Raw genomic sequence first — 24,707 nt, 5'->3', positions numbered from 1 at the left:
ATGGTTTGGTTGCATTGACTGCTTCTTGGAATATTTAGTTACACAAAGAAACAATCAACTGATGTATTTGGAGGGAATACGGGGCAAAATAATTTGATTTTTAGTGAGGGTCTAGGGAGGAATTGTGGCCGAGAATCATTAACTGAAATGCTCATTACTGAGACAGAGAGAAGGTGGTACACTTTAAGACATCCTGCTGATACTCTGGCTGCAGTCAGACCAGAGAATGGGGAAACATCTAGATACTCTTGAGAGTCTGAATATAACACTCTACAGACTAAATCGCATAGACTTAATTATCAAAATGTGATCAGTGCTTCAGTTTATCTACTTTAGAAAAACGGAGTCATCTTTATTTGCATTGAACGTGGGATAAAATAGTTGCTTCAGAATTGATGATTAGTTTATTCAAGCCATCCCTCTGGCCATGTGGAATTATCAGAAACGAAACTATGTAACCAGGTGTCTGAAATTTATGAAATATGAAAAAAAATCTAACATTGCTCTTAGTAGAGAAAAAAAGGCACTATATAGAAACACACAAATCTCTCATTTTATAAAGCTCCCCAAAAGTCTTCTGGAAATTAAAACTTCTGCAACCGACAGAAATGTGACACATTCCTCACTCTGCATGACAGGCCAAATAGGTAATTTGTGTGTTCACTTTCACAAACAAAAGTCCCCCCACATTCCCCAACACACACAAATAAGCAGCAGCTAAAATACAGTCTTAGCCGACAACATGAAAAGAACTCTGGTACTTTCAAATAAAAATGGTCAGTGTCATATCTGACTTCTCAAAGCATGCTTCATAGGTAGGCTTGGAATGATTCGATTTTTTTTAATCGATAAATGTCATTTAACAGCAATAATACTAAACAGAGACAAACTGATGAAAAAATATTTCCATCAATAATTGAAATTTACAAATAGGAAAAGAAAGAATAATAATGCTGAGAACTTGATAGAGTTTGATTTAAGGATATCTATTTTGTATATTTTGACATGTGATGTTGACAATTAGTGTTTTAACGGTTATAAAATGGCTTATTGAATCTCAATGTCCATTATCAAAATAATATCAGGGGATAATAGGAAGGGAAGGAGAAGAATTATTTCAGCAAGACAAATGGTGACACAAAGGACAAATGGATATAAATGTCAGTCAGGAAAATTAGGCTTGAAAGATAAAGGTAGAAGAGAACAGAGTGCAATTCTGGAACAGCCTACCAAAGGAAACAGGAAAAAGGGGGGGAAGGAGACAGACATGACTTTTAAGATAAATAAAGATAAGGATGGGGAGGGGATGGATGATAGGATGTCTATAGGTATAGGTCAAAAAACAGCCACACTTAGTACAGTGGGTCAATCAATGATGATATGATTAGTTTTTTTTTTTTTTTTTCTGGTCTGAGAGAGAGTCTTGCTGCTCGGGGTTTCAGCGACCCGCCATATTATTTGGGGGAAGGAAGGAATTCCAGGGTCAGGTGGCAGTGGCCCTGGAGGTTTTTTTTCGCCCCTCTCTGCATGGGGGGGCAGGGGGTCGCTTTAAGGAGGTGTGTGGGGCTATGTGGCCTGCATCTTGCAGGAGGTCAGACTAGATGATCATAATGGTCCCTTCTGATCTTGAATTCTATGATTCTATGATTCTATGATCACTAAATAATGATTGTTTGATCCCCACAATTGTGAAAATGTAAAGATTCAAATCTAAAAAAAGCTTAAAACCCATAATTTTGCACAAATTGATAAATACTGGAAAATATGCTTACGAGGGATTTCCATCAAAATTCTTAAAAAAACAAAAATCACATTTTGCCACACCTATTCATAGGTGAGGTGTTACCATATTGACCATACAGAACAATGTGCTAAAGTCAGCCTAAATCAAAACAGAGCAAAAATAAAATGTATCATCTACTATATTAAAGCTTATCTGCACAACTAAAATGAAAATTCAATTAAGTCTAGACATGTATGCTAATGCCCCCACTACTGGTCTGGAATGCAAGGACATGTAGCACAGAATTAAATTTTCATTTTACTTTTTATTCCTGTAGATTTTTGTAATGACACTAGTGATATGACAGAAGAATACAGGAAGAACCAAAATGTTTCTATGGAGAAAGGACGAGACACTTAATTTAAAAAAAGTAAATATAATGATTTAATTTGCTACATTTTTTATGTATCATTCATTTTATATTATATTAAATCACTGCAAAAAGTTGGCATTATTTCCAATCATGCTGAAGGAAATTAAAAAAACAGGTAAATCCTAGGGCATGTGTACACTTGCCATTTGAAGCACAAAAAGTCCCTTTTTTGCGCAAAAACTGTGGAAGCATCAACACTTGCCAATGACTTTTTGCGGTGAAACTTCTGAGTTTCACCGCAAACAGAAAACCACCTCCACGTTCTTACCATTGATACTTTTGCGGTGATGTGCAAGTGAAGACATTCTTCCTGTGAATAGCTTTAAACCTCCGGAGGATATCCTGCAGTGCCTAGGGTGACCACTCTGGCCAGCAGCTCTGCTGCCAGGTAAACAGACATCTGCCCCCTCCCCCGCCCCGCCATAAAGCCCCGGGAACTTTGAAACTCCCCTTCCTTTTTTGTTTGCAAGTGCTCATCTGACCAAGTGACCATGGCTGCTCCACAGAGCAAACAATCCCCCACCTGGATCCTGCGCTCACCCCCCCCCCCTTTCCTACAAGACTTGTCAAAATGAAGAAAGCTGCACTTGGGATAGCTGCCCTCAGTGTGCTGCCTTTATCAGCGATGGAACTGCTGCAAAAGTAAACACTATCTGATGCCTGTAGAAGTAAGTGAGTACACAAACCAGCACTTTTCTTTCACCAGTTCCCTATCACTGGTGAAACTGACAGCACAAAAACTCTGCAAGTGTAGACATAGCCTAAGTATACGAAGTGCCACTGAATCAAATGGATTCTGCATAGTTCTCACGCTACACAGAGGATATAATAAGTACTATGGAATGCAGTGCAAATTTGAAAAGTAGGCTCTATACATGCACAGTTGCCGCTTTTGAAATGTAAATGACTTGGGGCTTTTCCCAAATAAAGACGACAAGAATTGGCAACAGGCATTAAGAATCTGAATTGATTTTTTAAAACCTCTCTCTCTCTCAATCCTTCCCTCTTCCTCCCCGCAGCCCAGTTTTTTTAAATATTCTGCATCCAGGTTAACTCTCACTGATCAATATTTATGGCTCATCTAAATTGTGTACTTTTGTTTTTAATCAGCTGCATGTATTTAGTGAATCCTAGCAGTGGAAGAAGACTAGGACTCTAACCCAGCAAAGGACATAAACACATGTCTAACTATAGCTAGGTCAGTACACGCATTAAAGTCAATGGGACTACTCACATTCTTAAGGTTAAGCATATGCTTCAATACTTTTGTTGGAGCAAGGCATAGGTCTTGCACTATTGTCACATTAAAAATAATGGGCCAGATTCACCAAAGGTGGTGCAGGGAGGAGAAAATTACACTTGAGGAAAACTGCCAGTAGAAGCAGCTCAAAGAAAGCATCAAATAATTGCATCCTCATCCCCTGTCCAATCAAACACTGCTCCAATTCTGGCTCTGGACCTATACCTAAACCAATTTGATACAGTTTTGCTAAAGACGATGTACAATCTGTTGAAAAATTGTATGCCAAGTTTTATTTTGTTCAGAAATTCTGATTGCACTAAAAAACCAACAAAACTAACATAACGGTCAAAAATCCTGACAGGCTCTTAGTAAGTGCTGCCCCTCCATGTTTTCAATGAGACTGACCAACATGCACTGGAAAGCATCCACCTTACCGAGAGCACCTATTATCTGAGTCTACAGATCCTCTTAACGTAGCTGCTCTAAGCCAACAGGAAAGAGTTCTCCCATCGACTTAAATCAATCAACCCCCAACGAGCAGCGGCAGCTACATCAACAGGAGAAGCTCTCCTATGTCGAATAGTGCTGTCCACACCAGGGGATGGCTTATTTACTTTATATATAATTACATACACACACACTAAATATTTCCCCTATCAGACTGTTTAAATACGAATATACTTACTATAGTAAATGAAACAATGAATTCACACTACTGTGGCTCTTTTGGGTAATATTGATAGCTAATTTGGCTCCTGAACCACTGAGGTCTGAGTATTACTGATTTATAGACAGTGTATGGAACTTTGGAGGTAAAGTAAAGGTGTGCAGTACTTCAAACGAATGTTACGTAATGTAAGAGATTAATCTATCAGTCTATCATTTAACCTTAAATGTGTTCAGAATTTCCTGAAACCTACTGGTTATTCAGTCTATTATCCTTGTGCATACAATCTAGAGAGTGATAAGAGAACATGCTGTTGGGATACAGAGCCTAGAGAAAGAGAGAGACTAATCCTGGAATAAAGCTTCATTCTAAATAGTCAAGAAGACTCATTCTAAACAGTTCTGCAGAAAACTGCCTTTAACAAATACAAATATAGGAATATTCAGTATGAGTTGCCACACTGGAGCAAAACATTAATCCATCTAGTCAGACATCTTGCATCCAGTAGTGGGTTGTGCTCGACTGTTTAGAGAAAGGTGAAAAGCCCAAAATGCATCTGGCACATTATGTATTATAGGCGGGAGACTAGGGATTTCTGTCCTAACCAACCTTCCCCACCCCATTCCCCAGGCAATCAGTTCACAGAATCATACAACTTAGGAAGGGAGATGAGTTGTTCTATCATAAAGTCCATGACCTTGCTAGTGTAGGACTGTTTCCTATGTATATTCAAATCTAGCTATCTGTCCAGTTCAGTCTTCAATGTATCAAGTGATAAGGCTCCAGCACTAGCAAAATTATCTATTCTTACTCTCTCTCTCATGCACACACACACACACAAAATCTCAAACTAGCTATTTTTCTACGGAGAGATCTGATCCATAGGGCTAAATATTATACTTTAACATAGAAAAGTATATTTTTAAGTGTGAGAACACTTCAGGTGTGCACTATGAAATATGATATTGTTTGTGGAGGATCAATAGGCCTCTCCACCATGTATAGTTATAGAGTTATAGTAAGATCTGCATTTATCTTACTATAACAAGTGTGCTACCTGATATGCTCTACAATCAAACAACGCACAGCCACTTAACAACTAAGGAGAAACAGAGAGACGTTGAGAAAGTCAATAAGATACACTCCAAAATGCCTAAAGCGGCAGCCTTGATTAAATCCTTCTGGTTTCACCTAAGATGCATTTCCATATACACCAAATCCTTCAGGCTGAACATTGTTTGCAAGCCAAAGCAATAGCTGTTAGTGAGAAAAGTGAGTAACTGGTTTCTGTTGTTCTTGGCCTTGATATTTAATGGTCTCACTTGTAATAATTTTGTAATCAAATTATGGGGCAGTGGAAAAGAGAACCATTAAACACTTTTACAGGCAAACTTGAACAAATGGGTATGATTATAGAGTCTACAGTGCCAAGACAATTCTAGTTATTGGATAAACACTGTATTTCTGAATTACATCATAGATATAAATCCATATTCTTAAGGTCAATATTGTACTTAAATGACACCTAATAAAATCAATGTCACTTTGAATACTATACTTATAATTGCTGACAAACTAACAATGGGGAACCTCTGAAATGCTCAATTTAACATTTCTTTTTCCTATTGTGTCCTAAATCCCAAATACTTTAAATTGGTTTAGCCCAGACTGTGTTTAAGATGAGGGTAGTGAGGATAAGAGAATGCAAGAGATTAATAGTTTTAAGTGTTTCTGCATCACAAACTTCCAGCACAGTTGGCACTAACTGGTACCATTATTACTAGTCTCAACAAAGGTGAAGGCCTGAATGTAGAGACTGACCTATTCCCTCCCTTGTACCTAAAGAAATCTGGAGATCCCTCCAGGTCAAGCAACATAGTACAAAGAAGCTTACACTCCCGCTGAGTATGCTGTACTGTACCTGTTATCTAGGTAAAGAGCAGGCTTTGCTCTCCAGGGCTGCCAGTCTAACACCTGGACTGAAATGTTCACTTGAACAAAAACACACAATAAGGATTAGACTTAGACCAAAACTTTAGCCTTCACTCCAAATCCTTTTGAATTTGGAGAGAATGAGGGTGCAGACATAAATTCCTGTATCTGAAAGTGTTCCCATGATTACAGTTTGGAGTGAGATCCAAAACTGAAGACCAAACCACCAAACTACATGCCAGAATGGGATTTATTTATTCTAATATCTCTAATTACCAATAAAAGAGAGGTAAATCTAAACATATTTGGTGATAAAATAATTGAAATTATGGATGCTCAGATTTATTGTCAGCTACTGTATATTGAGTGTCCTGCATTCTGTTGTGTGTGCTACTTTTACTCCTGAAGCCACTATGAGAAAATGAGGCACAGATGATTCAAAGCATGGGCCTAAATCTGCTCTCACTGAAGTCAATGGTAAACCTCCTATTGACTTCATGGAAGCAGATGAAGAGGGTTTTAAAAACTTACTCCCAGAACCTCCTACTTCTATTGGAATCAGTGGCTAAGCTCCCATTAACTCCAATGTGATCAGTTTTGGGCTCCTAAGTCTTGTTCCTCTGAATACTCATTGACTTCAATGGGAACAGGATCAGGCTTCTAGTGAGGACCCAATCTTTCAAACCACCTTCTAAATTGAATTATGGAAATGCAGCACAATTTAGGAGCTGCTTGACAGGATCAGGCCTAGTAAAAGAAAACTTTTTAATCAATAAATGAAATCAATGTCTCTCTCTCTCCGCCCTCTCCTCCCTCCCACTCAGTTCTTACCTTTAACAAATATGTATTCAGGTCACATGCTGGTGTACTTTTCTTTTTCAGTAAATATTGGACAGTCTCTTTGGAACACTCTTTGTTGAGTGTTTCAGTCTTAGATGGCAAGGAAAGTTCTGAAATCAAATACAAATAACCCAGACTTCCTTCTTATAGGGTTCTATCTCGTGTTGATCTAAATGTTAAGCCTTGGCAACAGATAGCTCTGCTTGTGGTGATGAAAATCCACAGTTGCACTCCACTCAGTCTATTATATGAGTCATGGAAATTTGATTATTATTTTTTTTTCATCTGAGGACAGAAATAATCAATAGGAACTACTCAAAATTTTGAGTATTGATTTATGTTCTTAGTTTTTTTCCCCCTTATATAATTATAATTCCCTTTTAAGTGGTTTTCCCACTGGGCAATTTCTACTTCTTCAAACTATGAAAAACTTTGCTGCTTGTCTTCTTACCGGGGACAAGCAAGATCAGCACATTTCTTTCTCCTATGTGACTGATTTTACACTGGCTCCCAACAAGTTCTGCATTGATTTTAAAATATCATTCACACTTAGTTTTTTTTGTGGCTAGGCTCCAATCCGCCTTACACTCAAGATTTGAACTGCTTGATAATATTGTATGTCACCAAGTTCAAGTTTAAAGACCAAAGAACCTAAGCAGGGCTGGTGCAAGGATGTTTTGCGCCCTAGGTGAAACTTCCACCTTGCGCCCTCCCCCATCCCCGAGCCCCTGCCCTGAGGCACCCCCCGCAGCAGTTCCCCCCCTCCACCCTGAGGTGCCCCTCCTGCGGCAGCTTCCCATCCCCCACCCTCCACCCTGAGGCACCCCCCCGCCCCAGCTCAACCCTGCTACGCGCACGAGCACGAGCACCCCGAGCATGCCATCGCTACTTCACTTCTCCCACCTCCCAGGCTTGTGGTGCCAATCAGCTTAGGCACCGCAAGCCTGGGAGGTAGGAGAAGTGAAGCAGCCACGGCGTGCTCGGGGAGGAGGCGGGGCAGGGTGAGCTGGGGAGGGGAGTTCCCCTGTATCCCGCCTCCCCCTCTTACTTGCTGCAGGCAGCCCTCCCCGCGCCCCCCTGCCCCAGCTCCCTCCACCTAAATGCCGGCGGCGAGGGGGGTGACCGAAGATCCGGTCGCCGCGGTCGCTGCCGAAGAAAATGCCGCCTCCCAAATCCTAGTGCCCTAGGTGACCGCCTAGGTTGCCTAAATGGCTGCACTGGCCCTGAACCTAAGGTATCTAGTTTCATTTCATACGGCCCTCATTGCCTGATGGAAGAACAGCTGATGTCAATGGGAGCTGGGGAAGCACAAAGAAGGCCATGTAGCACTTTTAGAATTAAGTAGAACAGACCAGTGCCCTTGCAAAAGACTGTTGCACCTTTAGTCTAGGATTTTACTAGTCTCATTCTTCCATGAATTACAAGTCTACTACTACTATTTACAATGCAGTCCAAAAGCTATCACTTATAAATACGGCATGGCAGAATTCATACTTTTAAATAATTTTGACGATATCAATGTTTATTTTTAAAGCATTTTTTTCTGATTTTTGTCTATTTAAACTTGCACAGTTGCAGGATATGGGGGAAGACAATTATTTAATGACAGTGAACATTGAGATTCAAAAAGTTAAAGCTTTATAACAATTCGAACACAAATTGTTAACATCACATCATCCTGAAGAAGGCCTCCATATAAGGTATAGATGGGACTTAGGACCTTGTGCAGCCTCTCTCTGCACAGGAATGAATTTCACCTTTGAAGAATAAATCAGAGTTTGGGAGTTAATTTTGTCCAAAAGTTATGAAGGGTTAGGAACTACAGTGTTTCCCTGTATGGAGCACTGTCAGCATATAGACCCAGACTCTTAAAATGTCATCTGTCCTTCATCAAGAATGTGCCTTTTCCACCATAATTTAATTGAATACAATTGAATTTACCCTTCAGGCCATAACATTTCCTGTATATCTGGTGAAATTTTAAAGTTCCATCACTGTTCCTTTTATTAGTACAGCTAAGCACAGAGAGATTGGATAGAAGGCTGTCTTAATATGATTTACTTGAGACTAAAGCTATAACCACAATTTATATGGTCTGGTCTATGTTTACAGAGTTAGGTTGCTAACTCTAAGTGTCAACACTAAAATGTAGCTCCCACTGATGTAACTTTCCCACTACTCTGACTTAACTCCACCTCACGAGAGCCGTAGTGCTTAAGGCAATGTAATTAGGTCGATACAGTGTCAACATAGACACTGTGTTGCTTACATCGACTGTTGCTGCCTTTCAGAAACCATCCCAAAATGCCTCACATGGGCAGTTAAATCAGTGCAAGCGATGCTGTGAGACCATGCACTGCCAACCTAAGAGCAAAGTGTGGACATGTAAAACCGATTCAATTACTGCGGAGGCTGTATATTGACGTAATTTAGGTCAACAATAGTGTAGACTTGCCCTGTATGAATAGAACAAAAGGCTGTTTACATAGTAATTTCTTTAAAACCATACTCCTTATAAAAGCACGTCAGGAAAACAAAAATTACTGGGAGCTACAGACAAATTTATTTTCCATTTCTAGTTTTCTTTTTATCACCTCCACTACTGTATGACTATAAGAAATTTATAGTTTTCTCCTGTTCTGCAAGAGACAAAACAAAAACATTTTTCTGATACTGATAACCCTACCAACTGTATGAATGCACTGGAAGATGTTTGGAAACAGAAACTTATATGCAGCATTATTGTAGCTGTGTTCGTCCCAGGGTATTAGAGAGACAAAGTGGGTGAGGCAATTTCTTTTATTGGATCATCTTCTGTTGATGAGCAAGACCAGCTTTCAAGACAAGCTACAGGACCTGAAGAAGAGTTCTCTGTAAGCTTGAAACCTTGTCTCTCTCACCAACAGAAGTTGGTCCAATAAAAGATATTATCTCACCCACTTTGTCTCCCAAATATCAACTTAGAGATTCCCAGATATATCTTAAATTATAGCCCCTGAAAATTGTGTGGGAAGCTAAGTGTTCATTACAGATCCCTCTCTGCCAATTAGATGGCATGCATCAGTGTCATCCAAACTTCTATTATTTTTTTATGCCTATAGAATGTCATATTGTATCAGGCTACATTTTTGTCATACGCAGTCATGTTGTGGGCTAAGGTGATGCAAAATAAAATGATAATGTTATGTGATATAAAGGTACTAGGTATAATATTCTTATGACTCTCTGTCGAGGATACAGGGAATGAGGCTATTTGCAAAGAGCCTTCAGGACGATTCCTGGCTCACCAATTTCTTGAAAATGGTAGCTAAGTGTTCATTAGCTAAGATACTTTAGTATCTAAGTAAGAATGTTTTTTACAGTCTTGTCAAGAGGAAATGAACTGGACATTAACAAAATACTAAACAGAAAGTGACTGTTTTTACCAGCTGAGCCATCATTTAAGGTAACCCAGAACTGTAGCCAAGAATTTTAATTCTATACAAAAATAGCTATTTGTCAACACTCGTCCCTACCCTCGCCCTTTAAAAAAGAATTATTACTGCATGTTGACACAGCATCCTGCCTTTGACACCATCCATAGTTGTAGCATTTCCAAACAGTTGTTGTGGAATGATATCCCAATGGAACTGCAATAGTTGATAAGTGACTGTGCCTTTGATTTAAAGCAGGCTGTTAGCATTTTATAATAATAAAATAATAATAATCTTTCATCCAAAGATCTAACAGGACTTTACAAATATTAATACCCTACACTTCATCTTTGTAGACTGAATTTTTGGGGGTCTTACTCAACACACTGGAGTTCCTGGAACTCCAGGCCTATTAATGTCTGTCATGTCTTTTACTATCTTTGGCTGCCATGGAGACTATAACCTTTTCTGTCTTATGTAACCATTAGCAGTTTATTGATGCCTTTTTTTATCTTAGGTAGATTGTCATTTGGTGTATATAGGGCTCCTCCTGGGGATCTCGCTGAGCTTTTCAGCTAATGCAAAAGGCACACTTACCACCCCTGAAGTAGGCTAGGATGTAATAAACACAATTCTTATGCTCTGCATTCAGCACTAGATTCCATTTTATATCTTGGGACAATTTAAGGTGATGGTCCAATAAAACCAGAACAGGGTCCAATAAAAGTTAATACCCCACCCACCTTGTCTCTCTAATATCCTGGGACCAACCTGGCTACAACTACACTGCACAAATCACAACAGTTGCATTCAACTGAAAAGCTCTCGCTGTCTGTCTCTGGTGCCATTTCAGTGGTGAATGGCAGTAGACTAGCCTAAGTAAAGAACTCTCAGCTACAGAATTTGCTGTGAGCAGCACAGTGATGTATTTAGGAGTTCAACATTAGCGTTCTCAGATTATTCTTTAATATTTACTTAAAATTAGCTGCTCCACAAACAGTCCTGGAAATTACTCTTTCCCCAAGATTTAATCCTTCTATTTCTATATAAAACTTGGAACATTTGAGGGCTATTAATAAACACGAAGTTCTATAGTTCCATTAAGAGCATATATAAGTTATTTTGTTCTCTCTCTTGAGAAATCTGATGCCTTCTTGTTGTACAATTTTGTTTATTGGTCTTTAGTTTTAAAGGGGGAGGAAAGTGAATTATTTGCATTCTGATTCTGGAACCTATTTAGGAGATGAGAGTTATGATTTCTAGCAATACCAAGTTATTCTCTCTCAAGAAGAACAGGGACACATCAGTGACACTAAATTGCCAACATATTCCACCCACTCCATTTCTGATGGGGTTTTGGGCATGACTGAAGACTTAATAGAGCCAGTATATTGTTTCTCGCTAAGTGTTCTCTGATCCTCCCCATCCAGTTGTTAACTTAAATAGTAACTTGATTAACAATATATTTTATATATTTTTCATCTCTAATTTGCAAATCTGTCATACCGCCTAGTGAAAGCTAAACAAAGGCATCTGCTAGTATGACTCAGCACTGGGCATTCATAGAGTGTTCAAGCACCCAGTAACATGATGACTCAAGAGAGCAACCCAGAATCCTTATGCAGGGTCCAAGAATACATTAAAAATTGGTATTATTAGCATTAGAAGAAGTATAGCAGTACTGCCCAGTGAGGATCAGGATCCCGTTGTGCTAAGCACAGAACAGGGACATAGGAAAACATAGCCCCTGAAGAGTTTATAATCTAATTAATTACAATCACTGTGTTACATACACTTTGCCTTGACAAGCAGCATTCACCTGATGTTCCCAAGGGCTTTGCAAATATTAAAATATTGAGTCTCACAATACTCATAATTGTATGTCTGCAGTGCAGCTGGGAGTGAGCCTTCCAGCTTGGGTAGATAGACTCACTCTAGCTGGGCTTGAGTTAGCACATCAAAAAAGAGCAGGATGGATTTTGCAGCTTGGACTGGAGCTCAGGCTCTCAAGCCAAGGGAGCCAGGGTGAATTTGAGAGCCTGAGCCCCAGTGCAAACCACAATGGCTATATTGCTATTTTTAGTGCACTGGCTTGAGCCCCGCTAGTGTGAGTCTGTCTACCCTGGCTGGGAGGCTCGTTCCCAGTTGCCGTGTAGACATACCCCTAAAGGCTCCAACCAAGTTAGACCCCATTGTGTTAGTTGCTGTAAAATTGCATTGTAAGAGACAGTCTTTGCTCTGAAGGGCTTATAGTTTAAATAGACATGACAGAAAAAAGGTCACAGAACAAGTTAGTGACACATCCAGGTACAGATCCCAGGTCTCCCAACTCCCACTCCAGTTCCCATTCACTGCATCATGCTATCTCTTGCTCAGTATTACTGATCCAAATTTATCCCTGATGTAACTCTACTGACTTCAATGGAGTTACACTGGGATTCCATTTAACCTATTATTCCTATTTCATAAATAGTTAAACTGAGGCACAGATGCAAACATTTTCAACAGTGAGAACTACTTTGGAGTATTCAGTGTGTGGGTGCCAACCCTGACACATAGAACAAGGTCTGATTTTCAGAGATGTTGAGCTGTGGTAGCTCCCACTGATTTTAGCTGGGATAGCGGGTGCTCAACCTCCCTGACCATCCAACCCTTCATGACACAGGTTTGGAACCTTACAGCTGTAATTCCAAGATAGTGGATTTTTTTTAAAAAGTGTGACTAAATTATTTGCCCAAGATATCTGTGTCAGAGACAAAAATAAGATCTAAAATCTTCCAGGATTAAGTCCTGTGATTTCCCTTGGCTTCAAATTAATTTCTCTAAGACAACACCTCCTTAAATTGAGAAGCACAAACACCCTTGGTTACAAAATCCCCCAAAATGAATTACTATAGAAAGAGGGACTGAATATCAAGCCCTTCCACCTGGCAATAAAAGTCTAACGATCTACCCAGGAAAAGTATTAACACCACATCTGGTTTAAACTTTAGATATATTAATGAAATATTTCTCTTGGAATATTGAGAGAGGTATTCCTATGACTGGTAGATGAAATCAGACAAGCATAACAAGACAAGATATATTAGAAAAGGCAGATTTAATCCCAAAGCATCTAAAAGATTAAAGGTCAAATCAGAAAAATGTAGTAGCCATTTAGATTGCAATTCTTAAGGACCCTGTGATATGGACAAGATTCCATGGTCTGTTGAACTTCATTTGTTATACCGAACTGAAGTTTCAATCTCCAAGAAATATTATTCCCGAGTTACTAACACTCCACACCCACCAGACCCAACTTGTTCTGAGACTTTGGGAGATTGTCTCTCCAGTATCAAAACAGCTAAATCCTCTTCTGTGAAGAAAGAATCAGGAAGTGCAATAACTGAAATATACTGTACAGTAATAACCAAAAATCAATCAAGAATTCAGAGAGAGAACGGCATAAGCCAGGAGAAACAAAGGAAGACATAAGTGATTATATAAACTATCTGCACTGGTAGCCTGCTTCCTCTGTGGTTCAGAATTAAATATAAATATGTATTACTTCTTTTGGATTGTATGTACCTGTACCTACACAGAACCCAAAAGGTAGCCAAGATCTGAGCTTGAGTTAACCCATTCCTAACTCATAAATACACCTTCAACAGGCAGAACTCAGACATGCATTCTTAAACAAATGAAAATGTATTGTGGAAGAAAGCAAATGTAAGAGGTGGGCAAAATAAATAAATATTTGTTGTTCTGGGATGAAGGGCAAGACAGAAAGTGGAGTCCAGTCTGGTTAAATTCTGTTCTTAGTTATCCCATTCAATTTAGTGGGATTACATGTGTCACTGAAGACTAGAATTTGGTCATAAAGATTCTTTTGGAAGACAAATCTTTTTCATGGAACAAAGATAAATTCTCTTTTTTTATCTTTAGTTTTGCAGCAGATGAGATAACAAGCCTTTCAGTCTTTCTCTGGACAGTATTCAGGGCAGAGGAAGGTTTAAGCATCAGCTGCCTATGCTGATTTTCAGGGCAGTTTTAGCAATAAGCTAATTCCTGAATGCTACGCAAGGTTTCAAATGTATTGCAAGAAAACCATTTAAGTCGATTGTGTTTCTTTACTGCTTGAGGTATACTGATAGCATCATCTGGTCCTGTTATGTTAAAATAAAGTTTATTACAAAGCAATGCTCAATGTTTGTGGTATAGGCTTGAAGCTGCTTGCGCTAATACTGTTAGGGCCTATTTCTTCACGGACTTGAAACCTGTGCTGCCTTCGGCGGCTTGCCTGCGGAGGGTCCGCTGGTCCTGTGGCTTCGGCGGACGCTCCGCAGGCATGCTGCCGAAGGCAGCCTGCCTGCCGCCCTCACGGCGACTGGCAGAGCGCCCCCAGTGGCTTGCCGCCCCAAGCACGCGCTTGGCGTGCTGGGGCCTGGAGCCGCCCCAGGAGTGGACAATTCTGATACAGTAGAATGATTTATTAAGAGTACCACCCTTGAATACCCAATAGCCTGGGGGGTCAGAGCATTCACACACCTTGTCTCTCTACTATCCTAGAAGCAATGCAGCTACAACACTACTATCTGGTGTGAATGCTATCTAAATATAACTTTTCCCTCCATTTCTTTGCAGATGGAGAAACACTGATCTCATATTTAAGCTGCATGCCTAACTTCACCAGCTTCTGTTCCATGGTCCTTGAAACAGGTCCCATTTCTTGCCATATGAGCATACAAAGCCAATGAGCATGTAACTAGATTTCCATTCACATCTTCTTTTCCTAGTTAAGGAAAGAAACAATAGCCCAAATCTAATACATCTTTCTCAGTTTTGGGGATAAGCCTGTAACGTGTTCATTGTCTATCTTCTATTATCAATAGAATATCATAATTGTTTATGAAAAAGAAATATGGGCTTGCTGAGCTGTCCTTCTGCTCTTGAGCTTGGAGAAGAAACTTTAAAACAGGAATCCGGCCAAAGTGAGACCATCCAAATCGAGAGACATCTTTTCAAAACAGTAGGGATGTTTTTTAAAAAATTGCATTTTAGGCCATTGAATTATATTAATTTCTGATGTAATCTAATGAAAGTTTTTTAAAAATCGGATGTACCAGAAATTATTATATTGTTCAGTTAAAATGGCATGTACAGCCCTAGAGCAATCAGATGGCTACATTCTATACTTTCACATTTTAACCTCCTTAGAAAGCATTTTTTGTGGAACAAGCATACACATGTTGCTCCAGTCCCTGAGAATTATTCAAATGCTATTCCCAACCCAGACAGATCTGTGGGAGTGCGGGTGGAAAATGAAATTGTTTCACAGGTGCCAGTGGGTAACAAATGTTCCTACTACATTAACCTAAGCTAATATAAAAGTGCACTGAAGGTTGTAGCTCTTCATTATCTAGAATCAAGGCTTCAAAAAGGATTATGAGTTGTAAACACCAGACAAGTGTTAATATGTGAAAAAAATATTTGTGGTAAGTCACAATGGGGTTATTTCTCCTCCTTGCATTGTCAGTTTAAAAATAAAACAAGGTATATACAAGATACTAATATTAACACTGGCCTGCTTGTCTCTTATTATGGCAAATATAAAGCTGGCATTACAAAAATACATCCCCATATCCTATGCTAGTCACGTTCTTATACCGTACCCATTATTGTGATATCTGAGTACCTTCCACTGTGGCAATAAGCAACATGACCAGCACCTGCCACTTGTGGCTCATTCTCTCTCCCTTCTGGTCCCTAAAGGGAAATTTGAGTGTAAACCTATTTTTTAATTTATGTATGATATGTTATGTTTTTTAAGTGTATGTTTGAAACTGTGCGCATTATTTGGTCATTTTTGTGTAAGTTTTAAATGTGGGCATAATATGATATATCTGTTTTTCAAAAAAGTGAGGTAGAAGTTTGCTTTGCATTTGGAACAAAGTGGTGAACTTTCTGTTACTGAACGGGAAAATAAGGAGACTACTACAATTTAACCTTTTATAACCCTATTTCTCCAACGTAAATCATTTCCACCTCAAAATTATAGCCAGACATACCAGAATATTTTACAAGAAATTGAAAATATTTAGTTTTTAATTGAAAAAAGCCAAGCATACCAGAAAAGGTAAAATTTTCGATTTGGTGAACATAATCGTTAACAGGTACAGAAAGTACAAGGCTAGATCTCCATGCCCAATGCTGACAATATATCCCAAAGAATATGCCATAGATGCTGTCACTAATTTACTTTTTAACTTTTCTTCCAGACAACTTCAAAGATTCTTACTTTTCAAAATTAAGATAAGGTTTGATAAAAGATTCCGCGAACTTCAGCTACACTGAAGGAAAAATAACAGGTGAAAATTAAGGAGCTGATGGTTATCATACTTTTCGTTCTGTGAGCTGCTTTGAGAGACTGTCTCATATGCATGTTCTGTCCTCTCTTAGCTCCTATTTGTTCTGAAACATTTTATTTCACTGTCCGTCCAAAGACCATAGGCTATTCAAGACAGTACTCAAGCACAAGCATAAGTCCTCTGCTAAAATGGACGTAATTGTTTGCAAAACATTGGAATAGACTAGCAACAGTAAGCTGGTACATGGAAATTTGGGAACCACTGCAATAGACCAACTGGTGCCTAGAACAGGTATGGTAGACTGATGCACTTTATTCTATTTGTCTTTTTCATTTATTCATTCTCCTTTTTCTCCATCTTTTCTTGCCCTCTTCTGAGATTTACTGAAGTAACATGAGGCCCTAAATAAGGAACTAAAATAGTAAGTTAGACTAAACCTATTGAACCATATATAATGTACACTTTTCATTTGCAAAACAAGTAGGGTGAAATCCTGGCTTAATTTAAGTGAATGGGGTTTTTGCCACTGGATATAAGGGAGCCAGGATTTCATGCCTAATGTGTTTAAAATCAACCAATATTTTAGACTGTAGATTCAGTATATTTTCTGAAGGTCTCTAAGAACTTTTACTAATGGGAGTATTTAAAATGGCATTTTGTATTACAGAAATAATTAATGTGTTTTTCAATTAAAAGAACATGCATCTACTTTACAATAGAAGGAAAAGCTACTAAACATTAACAATGTTTATTAATGACTACAGATTCTGTATGAACAGTGAATCTCCTAAGGGACAAGTTTACTCAAAACACCAACACAGGTGGTCAGAAAATGGACTGACCTGGATTCAGAATGCATGTGTTTTCATGACAAGTGGGTCCATGAAGTGTTTGGAGGCACATTGGTCATACTTCCAGCCCACTCATAAGCTCCTTCCATATGCTAATGACATGGGATTTTCCCCTGCATTGCCTCTCCCCAATTCTCAGTCCCCTGACTGGCACCATGAAAACTCCCTGCATTTTGGCCATTCAGCTGTACGGAGGGATGGGAGGCAGACTTTCACCCTAAATGAATATCTGACATATCAGTTACATAATAAAATGACATGATTCATACAGTGAAATCAGAGAAACATCATAGATGGTGAGATGTTCTAAATCATCTAGTAAATCATTTCCAACCAACATCTTTTCTGTGTATCTTTTAAAGGACTTTGTCCAGTCAAACTTTTAAATTATAGGAACTATGGAGCTTCCTCTTCCCTTGACAGAATATTTCACACTATATATTAGATCTCACTATGAAGAAATGGGTAAGTTGTACTGATTCTAAATTTACAGATACTTAATTCCCTCCAGTTATCCCCACTGAAGCTCCTTACACAGTTTTCCCTACCTTTTTGATATTTACACCCTTCAAATACTTGTGGACAGTTACTTCCACCTTTTGACTTAGGGCCATATACCTTCACTTATGTTGACTGGTATATAATAAGTAAATTATAAGGGAAAGGAAGGACTGTCCAGTGGTTAGGGCATAAGCCTAGGACTTGGGAGACCTGGTTTCCATACCCTGATCTACCACAGAATTCCTGTGTGACCTTAACTTCTCTGTTCCTCATGTGCAAAATGGGGATAATAAGCCTTCCCTACATCACAGGGGTGTTGGATGATAAATACATTACAGACTGTGAGATGCTCACAGACTATGGTAATGGAGGTCATAAGTACCTTAGATAGTTCCATTCATTTCAATGGAGCAGCTTGACCAATGAAGTACTATTGTACCTCAGTAAAAGGATAAATACCTCGTCTTTAAAAAGGTGCTTATTGACTCAATTTTAAATAACACCTCCAAAAAAGGAAAAAAAAATATGTTGTACTAGTTGTATATGCAGAGCTATTTAGAAACAATGGATTATGAAGTACTTTACTGTTCTTTCTGGCTAGATTTTTCAAGCAATGTTGCATATCAGACAATAGTAGATTTTCTTGCATTCAATATCACACACAGACCTGAAAGTAAAATCTCATATCTTTGAGCAAAAGGGAAATAACATTTTTATTTTGGATGGGTGGTAAGAAGGGACTATCTGTAAGCATAATGCCCACAAATTTGGTTTTATTACCATCACAACAAAGTACAATACTTAAAAAGCACCACCACCACAAAACAAAAAACTGCCAAAATAGGATATAGCTGTATGCTGTATCTTGCTAACAAGGACATCAGTTCACACTGCTGTTTCACTTTATTTGTTTTTTCTAAATGCACTTTTTCATTTTTTGGATGCATTTTCAACATGTCGCTAAAACTTCATCTCTCCAGTACATTGTTGTATGTTCCAATTCTGAATTAAAGCTATAATTTCTTTCAATGTATGGGAGATCTCCGTTTTTTCCTCTATCCCCCTATGAAATGTCATTTGGCTACCTCGAGGGTCAACTGAAAAAAACCTGTGTGCCAAACCTGCACCGCTAAATATTTATCATGATTGTTCCATGTGCAGACAATACTGCATGCCAGTTGCTTGATTTAAGAAGAGTTGGAACGGAATTTATTAGTAGGAGACAGGAAATCCATAGTAGTGATAGAAGGCCTTGTTTTTTAATGTTCTCCTTTCATCTCATCTGTGGGTCTACCAAACTGTGTTCCTCTATATCCTCAGGTAAGGGTGCTGAATGCTGATAAATGATACAGAACATTAAAACAGCAACCTTGGTGTAAATCTTAGCTAGTGCACTATATCTGACCCACACTTCTTTTGGATACTATATGAATCAAGAAATAAAATGATCTATACCTGATAGTAACTCTGTTGCAGATACAGTATGTGAAACAATCAGGCATTGCAGCGTCCACCATTTTTAATCACAACCTATCTCTCTCTTAATCGGGTATATGTTAAATGCTCACTACAGTAAAATAGGAGGTTTATATATTCAAAATGCTCTAATTTAATTCTGAAGCCAGCATTTATAGGATTACACATAAACCACCATTAAGTGTTTCAAGGTTATGTACTCAAAAATGAAGGTAGAATACTATGATAAAAAGAGTGTTTGCACCTGAACGATCTCATATCATGTCTCAATAGAATAAATCTGAGCAAACATGGAAAATTTCACAATTCCAGAAAGTAAAACAAAGCTGAAAACCTGTGCCTTTTTTGTAAATATACTAACAATTTGACCACTATTCCTTTCTTGGTTTAATCTCACAGAACAAACTGAAGTGCATTCAATGTTGTTCAAATATTGAGACTTCTTTAATATCCACTCTAAAAATACTTTGCTGACAATCAAATATCCCTCTTACCTCATTCTGGAGATCTCTGATCATTTTGCTCTTCCTTTCCATTTCAGTCTTCAGAAAATTAATCTGCCAGTTTAAAAAAACGCTGAATGTTAAGTTTTGAAGCATACCACAAATGCCACACAATCATTTCTTTTTCACTCTCTTGCTTTTCTTTTCCTCTTCACAACTTTTGATAGGCTATTCAAAAATTAAGCCACTAGTCATATCTATCTCTACTGATAAGACACCATACTTAACTAAAAGAGGTGCCCAGCCTCAGTAGCCTACAGTTTCATATCTATTAAATAATCTGTAATAAAGTGACAATACATGTAGCTAGGGGATTCGCTAAACAAGATAGGTTAGGGTGTGGCTATACTTGAGAGTTACAGTGCTGGTGGTGGCTTTACAGCGCTGTAACTTACTCCCCGTCCACACTGGCAAGGCACATACAGCGCTGGTTGTACTCCACCTCGATGAGAGGAATATAGAGAACAGCGCTGGTGCTGGAGTGCTGGAGTGCCAGTGTAAACAGTGATCAATCTTACTACGCTGTAACTGACCTCTGGAACCTCCCCATAATGCTTTTTAAGTAAAGATAACACTCTTTGTTTTGTTGTGAACTCGGGGCTCCTGGAGCTGCTTATCTAAAAAAACAAACACAGCTACTGTTTGCTCGAGCAGAGGCAGGCAGGCAGAGAGATCCCTTTGGAATGTTTGCTTGAGGAGAGAAGCAGCACAGCATGCAGGAGGGAGTGTGGGGGGGTCCATTTCGGAGCAGCTGCTTATCTGGTCTGTGAGGAAAATAACAAAGGGGGCTATTTGCATTTAGTGAATGAGAGAGGGGTGGGGGAAGGGGTCGGAACTTGCAAGGCAGGGAGCTGACAATGTCAGCTCCAAAAATCCACTCTCTCTGTCTCCCCCACGCTCTCTGTCAAACTCTACCCCACCTCACCCCCCTCTTTTGAAAAGCACGCTGCAGCCACTTGAACGCTGGGATAGCTGCCCATAATGCACCACTCCCAACAGCGCTGCAAATGCTGCAAATGTGGCCACACTGCAGCGCTGGTAGCTGTCAGTGTGGCCACACTGCAGCACTTTCCCTACACAGCTGTACGAAGACAGCTTTAACTCCCAGCGCTGTACAGCTGCAAGTGTGGCCAAACCCTTAATAAAGAAACTCATTCTGCATGAAAATCGTTAGAGTCCTAGTTTTGTTTTTGGATGGATCTGATACATCCAGATTTTTTCAAAGAAATGAAGATTTTTAGAACAATAAAAGTTGCTGTTTTTATAATCACAAAATCTCAGCAGTTTTCAATCCCCTATATGTTAACATAACAGTTGTCAGATTCTAACACCCTTACATATACTAAATAACATTATTACTATGTGAGTGGCTCCATCAAGCTTTTGGAGCCAATGAGAGCACTCATGGAGTAAAGATGTCAGAACCTGGTTCCTAGCCTATACTAAATTCAAGGAATTCTTACATGTAGAAGTTTGACTCAATTTCTGCAGTTCATGTAGTTTAAGAAGGATCACTGGTTTTCACAAGTCAGGTTGTATTTTTCTTTATAGGACTCAGACTGCATTCACTTCATTGCTAGGTACATTTTAGAGGACAGTGAGGGATAAAGGCGTATGTAGTTAAAATAAACATGACGATGTGAAAATATTCATTTCATATTAGAATGTCATGGCAATCCTACATGAATTAGCAATACAGAGATTAAAAAAAATAGACCAGCTCTCTCTGCAACAAACAAAAACAAACAACAAAAAGCATTCACACATAGAAAAACAGCTGAGGAAACTTTGTAGTTCACATAAGAGCACTTGTGAAAGTATTCCTATAAATTCACTTTGGGAAAACCTGCTGTTTTAAGAAGGACAACATTAGGATACAGATCCTTTCACTCCTGGAATATGGGCCTCAGTGGCTTTACCGTAAAATAAGCTCTTCTTTAGATTGTGTGACATTGAGTAGATTGTTTTAGTCTACTTCCTGGGGAGAGAGGTCAGTAATTAAAAAACACCATCATACTTGGGACCACTGATAACCATACCAGCAATGAAGCCAGTGGACAATCTATCATTCAGTGGGGGGAGAGGTCCCTTCAGGTCAGGGATGATTGGCAGGGCTATATGGAACTTTTGCTGTCCAAGTCCTGCGCATAAAGACCTAGATTGTGGAAAATGCTGATTATTCTCAACTCTCGTTGATTTTAATAGGAGTTGAAGACTTTCAGCAACCTCACAGATGATCAAGAAGCTCAAACAGAGAATTTCAGTCTGCAAGACATTTGGCCTAACACATTTGGGCTTTACTAAATCACTTAAAAATAGCCACTGTGAAGCCACAGGTCCAAAAACCATGGAGGAATCACAAAAAAGTATAGGATAAATGTGGCTCTTTAGATGCACTTCTCTATGTGTTCAAAGGACATAGTTAAGACAGGCAAAAAAATTGACCTTCATTGAAATGAGTCCTATTTCTCAGTCATTACTCTCAAGAGAGATACCTTGTCATTTTCCTCCAAAGTTGCTCATTTTTGGTGCTGAAATAACTAAAATAATAGGAGATTGGTACAAGATTGGTAATAGGATAGTACAGAAAATGCTCTCAGTGTGCTACTGCTATTATAGGACATGGACACTAGCCTGGCTATTCTGCTAGGGTGAAATTTAGTGTATTTTAAAGGAACCCCACAAAGCCATATGTACTACGTAAGCTTTCTGCACAGTAGATGTAAATCACACTGATATGGGCACCTAAGAATATGTGTACTAAATCAATTAACCTAAATAAATACCTTTTAGTTTTCCACAGGAAACCATTTCTTTTCAAGTTAAATTATATTTGAATTAAGAAAAATGCATTTATTGTTTACATTCCTTGGAATTCTAAGGCTGTGCCACTTAATCTTTAGCAGCTGAAGAGCCAATTAGTCATAAAACAGAGCTGCAGTAAGCCACATAAAAGACTTAGATTTATATTACTTGGCTACTAGAGCTAATATAGAGATAACCCCATCTGTCCATTTGAGTGTGTCTGTGTATGCCTCTATGTTTTGGTGCCCTAAGGCAATTGTCTCAGTGTCAGGATGTTGCATGATGCTTTTACTCAAATCCAAGGAAAGAGCATCATGCAAGGCTATGAAGGACTGTATGCGGTTTGAGAACCTTGAGTTGAAAAACACTGCTTGGGGGCATATAAGAATAGTGCATGAAGCATTAGTTATGTGGGTGTAGAAACTCTGCTTTCTGCCTCCTCCACCCTAATGCACCTATTATTATCATATGCATGAATGGCCATTCAAGTTCTGGTATATCTTTTTGTTTAAATTAAAGGCTGTGAAGCCACTCAGGAGTTTTCTGCATCCCATTATTCAGTCTTTTCACCCGGTTTGGCATCCATAGTTTTCAAATGTTGTTTGCATTTAACTGATATCTAGCTGCAATTAAAAATAAATATTGAAAATATATTACAGCTCGAAGCCAGTGAACTTTTCAGTGTTAAACAAGGACTGTGGTTCTGTGTCTCCAGGAGACAAGTGTTTCAGAGTTTATTACATTTGTTAAAAACAACAGTTTTTATCCACTGGCCTTTACTCTCAGTGGTTTTTGACCTTGAAATTTCCAAATTAACCTCCCTCCTGAAATACAAAATGCCCTAACAGATGGCAATGATCTAATTCTAAGAATCAGACATTTATTTTATATGAATATTTATCATAGATGAAGGACAGAAGAACACCAACATGTAATTGTTATTGCACAGTCAAAGCTTGCAAGCTGGATGCTTAGTCACTTCTTATGTCTCACTTAGGACAGGTTAAGCCATGAACAATTAACAATGCACTGAAGTACAGCATGCGCATGGATATTGTTCATTACTATGGCTACAGCTGGCAGCTCTGTATATGTTATGATCGTGCTCTGCGGGTTGTATTATGCTAATGGTTTAGTTTGGGTAGGGATGAAAACAAAGCAGGCAGATTCTCAGTACAAGAATATATATTTGGGGGGAAAATCAATTTTTGGGGGAAATTTTATTCACTCAGGCCCAAATCCTGGTCCCAGTGAATTCAACATAAAAACTTTTGACTTTGACACAATCAGAATTTGGCCCATGAGTGAGATACATTCTGTTGGTATTAAACCTCTCAGCCCTCCAAAAAAAGTTAGATCTGCCCTGTCTTTTGAAGAAAATAGAGAAAACTTGCTTCACTGGAGGCTGAATCCCATAAAGTGCTAAGCACACTTAACTGCCATTAATATTATAGGAGCTGAGGACACTTGGTGACTCTTGGAAATTTCTGCAGGATTCAGGATTGAATCCTTAAAGAAAAGATATTTCACTCAGATAAACTTTTCTATTTTTGTCATAACGGCTTTCAGAGCTATTCGTTAAGGTTGTTTTCAAAAAAAGATGGTCATTTATTATGGCTCTGCTCTGCCTGAAATGCCTATTATTTAAATGAAGCGAACAGTCTATATATTTCTAGCAAAAGGCAGGATAGATCTGAGCTTTTCATTATTAGATTGTTATTCATGGTTAGAGATCTCTGGAGGAAATCTTGCATTTTTTATTACTACTGTTTCTCATATTTTAGTATTACTAGTTTATTTATATTTACTACTAATAAAATTACTCTGCGGTTGTTAGCAATAGTGCCAGGTCCAAGCCTGGATAAAAGATAAGGGTTCTGCAGCTGGGTTTGTGACCCACTCAGGTAAAAGCTTACTGCATCAGAAGCAGTTAAGTTAAACAAAGCCTGAAGATGATAGGTGCAGATGGAGCT

General features: G+C 38.7%; 1 protein-coding gene and 1 long non-coding RNA gene across 4 annotated transcripts in view; one reads left to right on the top strand and one right to left on the bottom strand.

Moving 5' to 3' along the window:
* LOC120402956 overlaps nt 1-16,870 on the top strand; it is a 106,188-nt gene extending 89,318 nt beyond the window's left edge. The window contains exons 2-3 of the long non-coding RNA XR_005597382.1: nt 16,509-16,598; nt 16,734-16,870. This is a non-coding gene — a long non-coding RNA (uncharacterized LOC120402956). The remainder of the gene's footprint in view (nt 1-16,508; nt 16,599-16,733) is intronic.
* LUZP2 (leucine zipper protein 2) overlaps nt 1-24,707 on the bottom strand; it is a 341,523-nt gene that overhangs the window by 139,140 nt on the left and 177,676 nt on the right. For all 3 annotated transcript variants that reach the window (XM_039533561.1, XM_039533560.1, XM_039533562.1), the window contains one exon: nt 19,921-19,983. In XM_039533561.1, the coding sequence (XP_039389495.1) occupies nt 19,921-19,983 (63 nt within the window). The remainder of the gene's footprint in view (nt 1-19,920; nt 19,984-24,707) is intronic.

Source organism: Mauremys reevesii, linkage group 4 (genome assembly GCF_016161935.1).
Source record: "Mauremys reevesii isolate NIE-2019 linkage group 4, ASM1616193v1, whole genome shotgun sequence".
NCBI lineage: Eukaryota > Metazoa > Chordata > Testudines > Geoemydidae > Mauremys > Mauremys reevesii.
The sequence above is the reverse complement of the archived record's forward strand: the minus strand, read 5'-3'. Positions and strand labels throughout refer to the sequence as shown.